This window comes from Dipodomys spectabilis, unplaced genomic scaffold (assembly GCF_019054845.1).
Source record: "Dipodomys spectabilis isolate Male_0828 unplaced genomic scaffold, ASM1905484v1 ptg000108l, whole genome shotgun sequence".
Classification (NCBI taxonomy): Eukaryota; Metazoa; Chordata; class Mammalia; order Rodentia; family Heteromyidae; genus Dipodomys; species Dipodomys spectabilis.
Window position 1 is genome coordinate 5,728,139 of NW_024870785.1, and position 12,643 is coordinate 5,740,781.

The 12,643-nt window shown below is 37.4% G+C and overlaps 1 protein-coding gene across 1 annotated transcript in view; it reads right to left on the bottom strand.

Annotated features, from left to right (window-relative positions):
* Nucleotides 1–12,643, bottom strand: part of Ubr1 (ubiquitin protein ligase E3 component n-recognin 1) — a 94,042-nt gene that overhangs the window by 13,383 nt on the left and 68,016 nt on the right. Inside the window, exons 33-39 of the mRNA XM_042687529.1 lie at nucleotides 12,545–12,642; nucleotides 9,743–9,836; nucleotides 8,301–8,449; nucleotides 5,054–5,109; nucleotides 3,880–3,976; nucleotides 2,210–2,277; nucleotides 1,120–1,270 (exon numbers count right to left, since the gene is read on the bottom strand). Coding sequence (XP_042543463.1) covers nucleotides 1,120–1,270; nucleotides 2,210–2,277; nucleotides 3,880–3,976; nucleotides 5,054–5,109; nucleotides 8,301–8,449; nucleotides 9,743–9,836; nucleotides 12,545–12,642 — 713 coding nt within the window. The remainder of the gene's footprint in view (nucleotides 1–1,119; nucleotides 1,271–2,209; nucleotides 2,278–3,879; nucleotides 3,977–5,053; nucleotides 5,110–8,300; nucleotides 8,450–9,742; nucleotides 9,837–12,544; nucleotide 12,643) is intronic.

Sequence of the window (12,643 nt, forward strand, 5' to 3'; positions counted from 1 at the left end):
CACTGGAGTCTCTGTTCCACTGCCTGTATCTTTATCTTATTACCCTAGCAGCAATCATTTAAGTAAATATGAACATATACAATCATATATACATATAAGACATCTAACAAGGAAGTGGCGCTGTGGCTCAAGTGGTAGAGCGCTCGCCTTGAGCTGAAAAGCTCAGGGATAGCGGCCAGGTCCAGAGTTTAAGCCCCATGACCAACAAAAAACAAAAACAAGACAAAACAAAACAAACACAAAGGCACTATGTTAGACCCACTCTTCTGCATGCTGCTTTTTCCACTTACTAGAGTATACCCTGCAGAGCATTATATATCAGTAAATCTTGTTCATTCCAGACTGGTCCTGAACTCCTGGACTCAAATGATCCTTCAGTCCAGCATCCTACCCAGCCTATAGCTGGTTCTACAGACATGTGCCAACATACTTGGCTGGGATAGAAGCGGAAGTGATGGATCAAAGGGTGGATGCGTATGTAATTGTTGTATTTTAGTTAATATCATCACTTTCTCTATCTTCCTCCTGTAGATATTGGAATTTTTAGCATTCCTTATTACTTAGTGATACTCAGACCTGGACTTAGGGAAATTTCTGAAATCTGATTGCTTCTTATCACAAGGAAATTTACATTAAGGAAGGAAGAGCAGAGAGGGGTAAAGCAAGGAAAGGAGTGGCACAATAAAATAAAAAACAAGTAATAATAAAATAAGCCAGTCTGATGAATACTAGAAGACAAAAGTACTGTTATTTTGGTTAGAAGAATAGAAAATGGTTCCTTGTACAAGCTTAATGAAGAGTTGAACTTTTCAACTCAGGTCAGGAGAAACTTGGAGAATAAGGATTTTTTTTTAAATGGGAAAAGTGGATCTAAATGGCTTCCCTACATATCTACAGAGCAGTTACAAATGAGACAACCAGTAGCTTCAGCTAGTTATTGTTTTCTCAGCTTAAGTCTAGCTTTCCCAGTTTAAATGGAATCTGTAAAGAAGAAAATGAATAATCATTCAATAGAAGACACTCTTCAGAAATACCTATTATGATTAATCATACACCTTATTCTGCCAATAAAGCAGGGGCAGATGTTATTTCCAGTCAATACCCACACAGGAGCTTTACCTGTATCCACTGTAAGAAGTATCTGAAGCATGTGTGCCATGGTGATCAAATGGAAGAGATAAAGGTGGTTATAGGAAGAACTAATTGATGAAGGCTGCAGATCAACAGTGTCATCCCAGTACAAGGACGGGAATGCTAACACAGTACCTACCTATGAGAGAAAAATGGACGTCAACAGGGACAACAATGAAAGACTACACAAGTTATTATCATGACTAAGTAGAAAAGGCACCAGATACTGTACTGCATTTGTGGTTCCTTTAATTGCTACCATATTTTTCCTAGGCATTCAACAGAATATCTTGGCACATAATCATCAGAAAATAGGTTAATCCTTTACTTAGTAAGTACTTTAGATCTAGGTAGTGGTTTGGAAGATTGAACATTACAATCATTGGAGAGCTCTTACAATGAGTGACATGGACACATAGGCCTCAACTCGGGCCTCTAACCAAATCAGAATCTCTAGGGACAGGGCCTAGTTACCAGTATTCTGTTCAAACACCCCCAGGGTATTCCATACGAGTCAAGGTTGAGAACAACCCAGTAGAGGCCTAGACAATGAGCAATGGAGGTGCCGGCTCCCAATCTCATCATGGCTTTCTTCAGAGAAGCTGGTTTAAAGAGGTAAGATCTGTACAGGATGAGAACATCTGTCGCGTGTCCACAGGTGTTATAGAGAAGCCTAGATACATCTATAGCCTGGTCCCTATTACTAAACAATGATGTCATTCACTACCTATAATATAAACAAGGCAAGAAAATGGGGTGGGAAAGAAGCCTAAGATTGCCTAGGAAAGTTTCCTATATATATATCTATATATAGATATGTATATATAAAATAAAAAAATATATAAATATAACAAACTTAGAACCAATTGTAAGCTTAAAAACAAATGTTACTTTATTTTTAATGCTATCTTGATCATCTTAGTCCAAGCTATACCTGTTTATAAACAGAATGAGTAAAGGCTAAACTTCACAGGTTGAACATCAATAAGTTATTACCTTGAATAGAAAGCATGACTTTGAATGAGGAAAAAAACATATCAATTTAGTGGCTTTCAAAAACATTTTACTAAACACTTACCAAAACATGAAACAGATCTATAGACAAAAGGCATGGTGTTTCTTCTGATTTTAGGTTTGGAAGAATAACTAAAACAAACAAAATACAATTCAGTCAGAAAGACTGCAATGTAATTAAATAAAATGCAAGCTAGAAGTATAAAATTCAGAAATTAGTACAACATACCTTTAAGATCTGAGAACTATCATAAAAGATAAATTGAATTTATGAAAGGATATTAGAAAGGCTTAGATGCAATTTAAAGGCTGGAAGATAAGATCTCAGAGGAAAAGGTAAATGAAGCCGGGCACCAGTGGCTCACGCCTGTAATCCTAGCTATTCAGGAGGCTGAGATCTAAGGACCAAGGTTCAAAGCCAGCTTGGGCAAGAAAGTCAATGAGACTCTTATCTCCAAGAAAAACCACTCGAAGACAGGAAGTGGCACTGTGGTTCAAGCGGTAGAGTGGCAGGGACAGCGCCCAAGCCCAGAGTTCAAGCCCCACGACCAACCAAAAAAAAAAAAAAAAGGTAAATGAACTACAAAATAAACTAGAGATTGCCCAAGAAATATTTGCTGGGAAGAGTATAAGCTTATTTTATGCATGAGGCCCTGCTTTCAATAATTAGTAGCTCTTTTACCCCTAAATACTGAGTAAGTTAGGACAGTTTCCTTTATAAAAGTTCCCTCTATCACTTTTTCTCCACTAATTGCACTAAATGTTCTATGATATATAATATCTGTCTCTCAAAGAAAAGCCAGGCGCTGGTGGCTCAAGACTAGCATTCAAGAGGCAGAGATCTAAGGATCAAGGATTGAAGTCAGCCCAGTAAGACAAACCTAAGACACTCTTATTCCAATTAAATAGCAAAAAGCCAGAAATGAAGCCATGACCCAAGTAGTAGAGTACTATTAGCCTTTAGTGAAAAAGCTAAGTGAGAGCTAGAGGTCCTGAGTTCAAGTCCCATTATTGACATAGAAAAGCAAAACAAAAAACAAAAGAACAGAAAACCATATTAACCTGAGTTCTAAGAGTCCCATACTTAGCATTTCTATTATTTTATTGACTTGTTGAAATAAAATTATTGTTGTACATGGCTTTGGGTCACTACCAAAATTAAACATTTTAAAATCTACCCAAGTCATTTATCACTTTTCTAAGCAGACATGGATGTTAGTCACTATGGGTATTGATTCAATTTCCTAAGTAGGATGAAAGTATTTGAAAAATACCTGATCTTTAAAGTAACACTGCAAATATTCAGGAGTAGCTATGCAGTTTGTTTACTACCCCACCCCACCACCTAGGTCCTGAGGTTTGAACTCAGGGCCTAGGCACTAATCTTGAGCTTTTTCTGCTCAAAACTAACACTCTACTACTGGAGCCACAACGCCACTTCTGGCCTATTCTGAGTAATTTATTAGAGATAAGGCTCTCACAGACTTTCCTGCCTGGGCTGGCTTTAAACCACGATCCTCAGCTCTCAGCCTCCTGAGGAACTAGGATTATAGGCAGGAGCCACCAGCGCCTGGCCTACTTATATATTTTTGTAAGCCTACTGCAGGCAGTGAGATTTCTTTAGGGGGTGTTCAAAATTAGAGCAGTGTGTTGTTTCCTAATGAGATACACCAATAGAAATGAAGTAGGAAAGAACGCCCAAATAATATCACATTTATTAAGAGAAGATTCTACCTGACAGTAGGCGAACCAGATGTTTCTGTATCAGGACCTGAGAACAGGTAGTCCTCTGTGCAACTGCAAACTGCATCAATGCTTTCAGACCATTGTGCTAGAGTGTAAGAGAGGGGTAGACAGAATGCTAAGGAAAGATGACAGGGCAAAACCAATTCTATCACAGTTACAAACTCAATATACACTTTATAGTCTAGCTGCAATATTCTTAATACCTATCAAGTTTGTGGGCTTACTAAATTTTTAACAGATTTTCACATGACAAATATTAAAGCTGTGATATTTTTTTTTGGGGGGGGTCCAGTCTTGGGCCCTGAACTCTGGGCCTGGGTGCTGTCCCTCAGCTCTTGAGCTCAAGGCTAGCGCTGAGGAATCAAACCCAGGGCCTCAGGCATGCAAGGCAAGCACTCTACCACTGAGCCATCTTCCCAGCCCCCAGCTGTGATATTTTTAATTCCCTTAACACCCTCATTTTTTAGAGGCAATTTCTTAAATGTCTAGCCAATTTATGAATTCTATTGAGGCTTATACAAATGTATTTCTAGAAATTCTAAAATGATAGTTAAGAAAACCACTGGGCCACTCAACACATCTTCTGCTTCCCAAACAACAGAACTAGAGGGAAGTAAGTACACCTGGTGGATTCTGAGTTTCACATGCCACCTGTCAGGATATAAGAGAGGAACAACAGTGGAATAATCTATTAAATCTACTGTGCCCATTTTCTTTTCAGAGTGCTACTAGGGCACACTCTTTTGAGTTTTATGTTTTATTCTCAAACTCAGTTATGATGATCTGTTTAGAACTAAGCCAGCCTTTTCAATGATACATGATGTTACATGATGGTATAACATTAATGAGGAGAGAAAAATATAGGGGATTCCAAGTTTTAGATGTGACAATTCGCAAAGGAGTGCGAGAATAATGAGGTTATTACCTGGAACCTATGTACTCATTTAACTACAGAAAGTTGACTAAAGTATGTTACAGTGATCATTCATTTTCCTATAATATTGAAATAGTTCCTTTCTCCTCCCACAGAATTCCACTATTCTTCACAGGAAAAAGAGTAAACATTTTCAAAACTGTTAAGTTAACTCTGGTTATTTATATTTAATATTTTAAATATCTCACAAAACTACAGCCTACATCAACTCTGTTGGAATATACATACCTGCCTATTTTGAAGTGCTCCAAACAGAGGTTTTCCTTCATCTTCCAATAGGTTTTCTTTAAACAAAAAAAAAAAAAAAAAAAGGAAAACACAAAAGCAATAAATCCAGAATACTGCTTTTTTTTGAGACAATTTCTTGCTATGTAGCTCAGACTGGTCATGAATTCACTAACCCAGTCTGCCTCAAATTGATAATCTTTCTGCTGCTGCTTCCAAGTGCTGGGATTGTAGTATTATACTCCATTCTTTTTCTATCTTTTTTTTTTTTTTTTTTTTAATTTTTGCTTATGTGGTGCTGAGGAATCGAACCCAGGGCCTCAGGCATGCAAGGCAAGCGCTCTACCACTGAGCTACCTTCCCAGCCCTCTTTTTCTATCTTTAAATAGTCCAAAATAAATGATGCTTTGATTCTTCAACTACATCTTGTGCCAATATATCTGTTATATTCTTTACCGTTCTCATAAGAGAGAGAGAAGTTAGCTGATTATATACTACAAATAAACATATCTCACCACAAAAATAACTGAGTAAACATATTTGATAATTAGCTTGGCTTAATCTTTCTATAGCATATACTACTCTTTAAAACATCATATTAGCCAGGTGCCAGTGGCTCATGCCTATAATCCTAGCTACTGAGGATCGTGGTTTGAAGCCAGCCTGGGCAGGAAAGTCCATGAAACTCTTATCTCCAATGAACCACCAGAAAACCAGAAGTGGTGGTGTGGCTCAAGTGGTAGAGCGCTCATCTTGAGCTGAAGAGCTCAGGGACAGTGACCAGGCCCAGAGTTCAAACACCACGACCAACAAGAAAAAAAAAAAAAAAGAACATCCTATCATACCCAATTCAATTTTACCTGTCTATTAAAAAGATGAAAGTAGAACATTATGTTTGCAGAATGGAAAAAAAAACACTATGACACACACAATATGGAACTATACTAATTGAAAAGAATCTAACTATTACAAGATTACAAAATTACCTATGAAAAGATTCGATATATTTCTATTGAGTGGGTCATTTACTTTATAACAAAACAAGGATTTTATGTTCACAGCATCTAAATATAAGGAGATGTTAGTCTTTCCAAAGGTAGCAAAGTATAAAATACTGGTTGAATATTCCTAATCCAAAATTCTCTGAAGTTAAAACATTTTTTAGGTTTTCTCAAGTATTTTTTTCTTTGTTAACATACATTAATAGTACAAAGGTGCATCACAGTAAATAAATAAATCCGTAAGTTCTATGGATTCATACAGTGTACTGCAGAAAAGTTCATCCCTTCAATTATGTTCACTGAATTTCCCTTCTTCCCCACTGCCTTTTTCAAACAGTCTGATATGCATATGTGTATACATACATAACACAAATGTCTGCTAATTAATTCCATTTGGTCTACAGGGTCTCTTAATGCTGAAGTTTCTTTGATTAGCTGTCTGGAGGACCTATCTATTGGTGGGAGTGAAGAACTAAAGTCTCACACCATGATTATGTTGGAGTCTGTCTGTGACTCTAAGGCTAGTACTGTTTATTTAATGTAATCAGATATACCTATGTGTGGTACATGTATGTTAACAATTGTTATCGCCTCTTGATGAACTATTTTCTTTATAAATATAAATCTTTGTGCCTTCTGAGTAATTTTGAAGACTTTCTATAATTTTTATTGTCTGTAAAAGTAGTTGTACAAAGTAGCTGCCATTCAACAAAGCAGTTTATGAATACCCTGGGTCTTGATCGGTATCACCCCTTATAATATTCTCACCCACTGAAGATTCTTTTTTCTATTTGGTGAACCTGGGGCTTAAATTCAGAGCCTGGGCACTGTCCTTGAACTCTTCTGCTCAAGGCTGGTACTCGTCCATTTGAGCTACACTTCCACTTAAAGCTTTTTTCGTGCTTAATTATAGGTAACAGTCTCATAAACATTCCTCCCTAAGCTGGGTCAAGCTGTGATCCTCAGATCTCAGTCTCCTGAGTAGTTAGGATTACAGCTGGGATTACACCAGAAGTAGGCTGAAGACTTATCAGGTAAGAGTATAGCTACTCCTGTCTACTTTCCAAGTCCATTTGTTAGGAAAACTCTTAGTCCTTAAAACTCCTCTATGGTATTGTACTTTTTAACTATAAGGAACAAATGTGTTAATTTAAAATCTAAGTGATTCTTAATACTTCACTTTTCTACTTTTCTATTTCCAAGAAGGTGAAGAATTTGACAGAAAACTTCACTTCAGACCTGTTTACCATATTCTTGATCGTATAAAGTTATAAATCAGCCATTAAAAAAGTTTTTTTTTTGGTACCAAGAATTAACCCAGGGCCTTATACATGCTAGGCTAGGCAAGTGTTTTTCCACTTGAGCTGTCTTTCCTTCTTTCCTTCCTTTGTTAGTTCGTTCATTCATTTCTTTCTCCCTTCCCTTTCTTGGCAGTACTGGGGCTTGGCCTTAGGGACTCCAATGCATTTGTGTTGTTTTCTCATGATTGGCTGTCTACCACTAGAGCCATGTCTTCAGTCCAGCTTTTTTATCTTCCTGGGCTGATTTTGTGTTTGTTGTTTTTTCAAAGAAATTATTTATTTAATGTGCTATTAATAAAATCATGAAAATATATTAACACTAGTTATGAAGTACATGCAGCATTATGAGTATATTAAAAGATCTCATTTTTTAATAAAACACATTAATTTGTGAATCTACATATTTATCCTTTGAAAGGTTATACATTTTCGCATATTTTTCTTATACATGATCAAGTAATTAGTACCTGTTACCTATCTATTAACTCATCCTTAACAATGAATACTGTATTATTTTCTATGAGTAAATAGGAATTTTTATGGGTCTCTCAATCCTGAGTAGCCAAGTTTGCAAGTGGGAACCACCAGTGCTTGCCTCCCTGCTTTATTTTGTTTTTGAGATACGGTCTTGCTAACTTTTAGCTGCACTGATCTAAAACTTGCCATCTGTCTCTACTCTCAGGAATTACAGGTATTTGTCACCACTTTCAGCTAAATAGACCACTTTTGACTGTTACATGCTTGAGTTATCCCTTTAAGCTATCTTTAACTTATGCTCTATATGATCACTATGATAGCTGGCTAAAAGTGACCTATAGAAAAAAATTACCACACCTCAAACAGCTCAAAGCCTTCTGGGATATTAGAAGAAAAATGATATACTTTTTGGTCAATGAATGTTAATTCTGTTTTAGTGAAATGCCCAAGCCATTTTCTTCTAGGCCTTACCAATTGCTTGAATAGTGAAAGCACATGTGCTCCAGGTCATCACAGGGACTCGAGGATCCATTTCATCAGGAGGCACTTTCAGCCCAATTCTATAAATCGTTGTGGCAAAGAGAACCACCATTTCCTTGATACTGTTAGAATACTTGATCCTAAAAATGAAACAAGAGAAATTTATGTGGTAGTTTAGTAAAAAAGGCTACTTTCTCGGAAGTTTAAGTACAGAAGCAACAGAAACAAGTTAACCTTTTCTTTTGGCCACACTGGGATTTTAATTCTAGGCCTCATACTTGCAAGGCAGGTTCTCTACCACTTGTCATACCTCTATTACTTTTTTGCTTTAATTACTTTTCAAATAAGGTTCTGTATTGATGCTCAGGCTGGCCTGGGCCATAATGCTATTTCCACTTCCTATGTAGCTGAAATGACCATGCCCAGCTGGGTGGGAGTATCTCACAAACTTTTTTCCCAGACTAGCCCAAAATCAAAATCCTCATGACATCCACCTCCCAAGTAGGTGTAATTACAGGCATGAGCCATGAGGTACAGCAAATCCTTTTTGACAGAAGTAAATAGTTTTGTTAAATTAGAGATTAGAACCTCCGAAAAGTACTCTTGTATAGATAGGTGTATGTATGTGCTTGTCTTACATGTATGTGTGGTAAGGTAATAACATGCAAAGGAGTGGTAACGTGGTTTTTGGAACTTCCATTTGCAATAAATACCTCAGCAGCAATAGGACAGCTAATATAAACAAAGGTTAAAACTACAAAGGTCCAGATAGTAATATTTGTGAATTAATGATACTTGATTTATTGTATTATGTACAATAAGTGTCATCACTTCCAGATAACATGTGGGGTAGAGTTGAAGGCTACTGCCTCATAAATATATATATATATATATATATATATATATATATATATATATATATATATATATATATATATGTGAAAAACTGATTACAAGGGAAGTGAAATGTAACTTTAAGTGAAATCTAAAATGCTGATCCTCTTCTGGACCATACAGAATTGACTTTTTGTCACTGGTAGTGAAAAATATATGCCATGAAACATGTATTTTTATTTTTATTTATTTATTTTTTTTGCTGGTCATGGTGCCTGAACTCTGGGTCTGGGCGCTGTCCCTTGGCTCTTTTAGCTCAAGGCTAGCGCTCTACCACTGGAGCCACAGCGCCACTTCCAGCTTTTTCTGTTTATGTGGTGCTGAGGAATCGAACCCAGGGCCTCATGCTTGCAAGGCATGCACTCTACCGCTGAGCTATCTTCCCAGCCCCTTCTCACTTTATTTTACTAATACAAATAAAGCTCCAGGGAGAAAATGAGAATAAATACTTTTACAAATAAAAAATGAAGGAAAGAAAGATGGAAGGACTGTTTCCACTATTATTTTTACAACCATTTATAAACTTCATGAATACTTACGATGACTGAACTCCAAAACTCAGGATGGAATGAAACTCAAAAGTGGAATCGCCCATTCCTTGATTAAATAAGACAGGAATGGTTGGGCTTTCTCCTTATACATTAAAATGAAAAAGAAAGAAAAATCATGAATAAATTTAATCTGATAGTAATACATGTTGCTTTTTAAAATTATACATGATCATCTTAGAAAATACTAGAAAGCACTGAATAAGCATTCATACATTCTCCACCCAGGCAACCAGAAATGATATTGGGATGATTTTTCCTTTCTCCATATTAATATTTCTCCATGTAGATATTCTTAGACATCAATATGCTAATTTTATTTAAAAAAATAAAATAACTTCTAAGTAAAATAAGTTCTTTCAATAAGGAGTTTTCTAACAAACACATTGTTAACTCCATTGGAACCAATTGTGAAACATATAAAGTTAATGGAGAAGGGATAATTAGGATGCTGCCAAAGACAGTCACAGCTGACTGATGTATTATCATTCTGTCTCTAAACGATCAAGTCCAAGTTCTTATTTGCAACCCTCCGTAACCTTGTCCCAGAGTCTCCTCTGTTTCCTACTATGTACCCTCAACTCTGGTAAGCTAAGCTTTTTTAATGTCTCTGAAAAATGTCATATTCATACTTTCTAGAAAACGTTCTGCTCATACCTATCTCCTCACCTCCAAATTTACCCCGAGATCAAATTAAGTCTCATTTTCTCCACAATATATTTTCCCTTGCTACAGCTTCTATTAATCAATTCTGGCTTTAAATTCTTTTTTTTTTTTTTTTTTTTGGCGGGGGAAGGGGGGCCGGGGCGGGGCACGGAGGTGTTGGTCGTGGGGCTTGAATGCTGGGCCTGCGCGCTGTCCCTCAGCTCTTCAGCTCAAGGCTAATGCTCTACTGCTTGAGACACAGTGCCATTCCGACCTTTTCTGTTTATGTGGTGCTGAGGAATCAAACCCAGGGCCTCATGCATGCGAGGCAAGCACCCTCCCGCTGAGCCACCTTCCCAGCCCCTTTGGCTTTAAATTCTATTAAACAGATCTAATTCCTTCTTTCTGCATTAAGGTACATATCTGTTCTATAGGGAGGTAAGATCAAGGCTTATACAGTAATGAGCATCTGATTAAACACTCAGCATTACAGAAGGTGAAATAGATGGGGAATGCTGGGACAAATAAAAGAAGGGAAAGATGAAAGAAATAAAACATAAATAATCTGATGATACCTAGAAATGTTCTGAAATATTTTCTAGGTGAACTAGTCATCAATTTTAGATCTAAGGAAGGAATGAGACTGGAGTAAACTTTTAAGCAGGACATGTAAGCGCAGCCTGTTGTGCCAGCCACTAAGGTCATGGTGGAAGGACCACTATACCCCCAGGTACAAGGCCAATCTTGACAGCAGAGCAAGATGGGTTAAAAAAAATTTCAAGGAAGTGGCGCTGTAGCTCAAGTGGTAGAGCGCTCGCCTTGAGTTGAAGAGCTGAGGGACAACGCCCAGGCCAGAGTTCAAGCCCCACGACCGAAAAAAAAAAAAAAAAATTTCAACTGGGGGCTGAGAAGGTGGCTCAGTGGCAGAGCGCTTGCCTTGCATGCCTGAGGCCCTGGGTTCGATTCCTCAGCACCACATAAGCAGAATAAAGTCAGAAGTGGCTCTGTGGCTCATGTGGTAGAGCGCTAGCCTTGAGCTGAAGGGTGCAGGGACAGCATCCAAGCTCAGAGTTCAAGTCCCACGACCGACAAAAAAAAAAAAAAATCAGCTGGATTCTTTTTTATCCCATTTATTCACAACCTAGTAAAGTGAGATACTTTTCTAAATACTTAACACTAAATATTGTAAATGTCCTTTTTCTTTCCCAAGCATATCTCTACTAATAACTAGTCTCTAAATTGCAAGGAACATGCAAATAAGGCAGTAGATTTAAGTGCTTGTCTAGTATTAGGGTTGGAACTTAGGGTCTTGCATTGCTAGGCAGGCACTGCACCAAGCCTTTAGCCCTCTTTGTGTTAGTTATTTTGAGACAGGACTTTGCTTTTCTGCCCAGACCTTGGACTGGACTGTGATCCTCCTATCTGGTAACCAGAATAACATAGCATCTAATTTCTTCAACTGAGTTTCAAGAACATTTTGTGTGGACTGCCTGGAATCTTGATCCTCCTCACCTTAGCCTCCTGAGTAGGTAGGATTACAGGCACACACTACTACTCCAGACAAGGTAATAGTTTTAAAATTTTTCTGTTATTAGTATTAATGGTAATATACCAATAATATCAGTATTAGTAATGGCTAACACATATAGCTCTAGGAGCCAGGGACTATTCTACTCTATACGTAATAATCCAATTCTTCAAGCAATGAAAAAGGTACTGACATTACTATTGCCTAATTGTAGATATGACAGTTGAGGTGGCAATGAGCTGAAGTAACTGACCCAAGATCACAGACCCAGTATTGCCTAATTGTAGATATGATAGTTGAGGTGGCAATGAGCTAAAGTAACTGACCCAAGATCACAGACCCAGTAGTGATCCTTACTGAGTGAGATGGATTTTTGGATCTAAGATTCAAAGTCAGGCAGAATGACTCCAGAATAATTGCCTACCTCTTCTGCCTCTCAGTAAGAAAAATGACTGAACTGAGGACACTGATATAAATCAACCTTTGTCTTGACTTCAGAAACTTCCTTTTCCTGATATCTAACAAGTCTGTGCTTCTTTTAGCATAATTGCCTTTTTTTAAAAAATTAAAGATTCAGACATAATTTGCACACAACTAATACAAAATAAATTCAAGCAAACCTTTAGTGTGTTTCACATTATAACCTGATATTCTGGCGAGAACAGTCTGTATCCACTGTGCCAAGGTCAAAAGTTGAGCCAGAGCGTCTGCATTTTCAC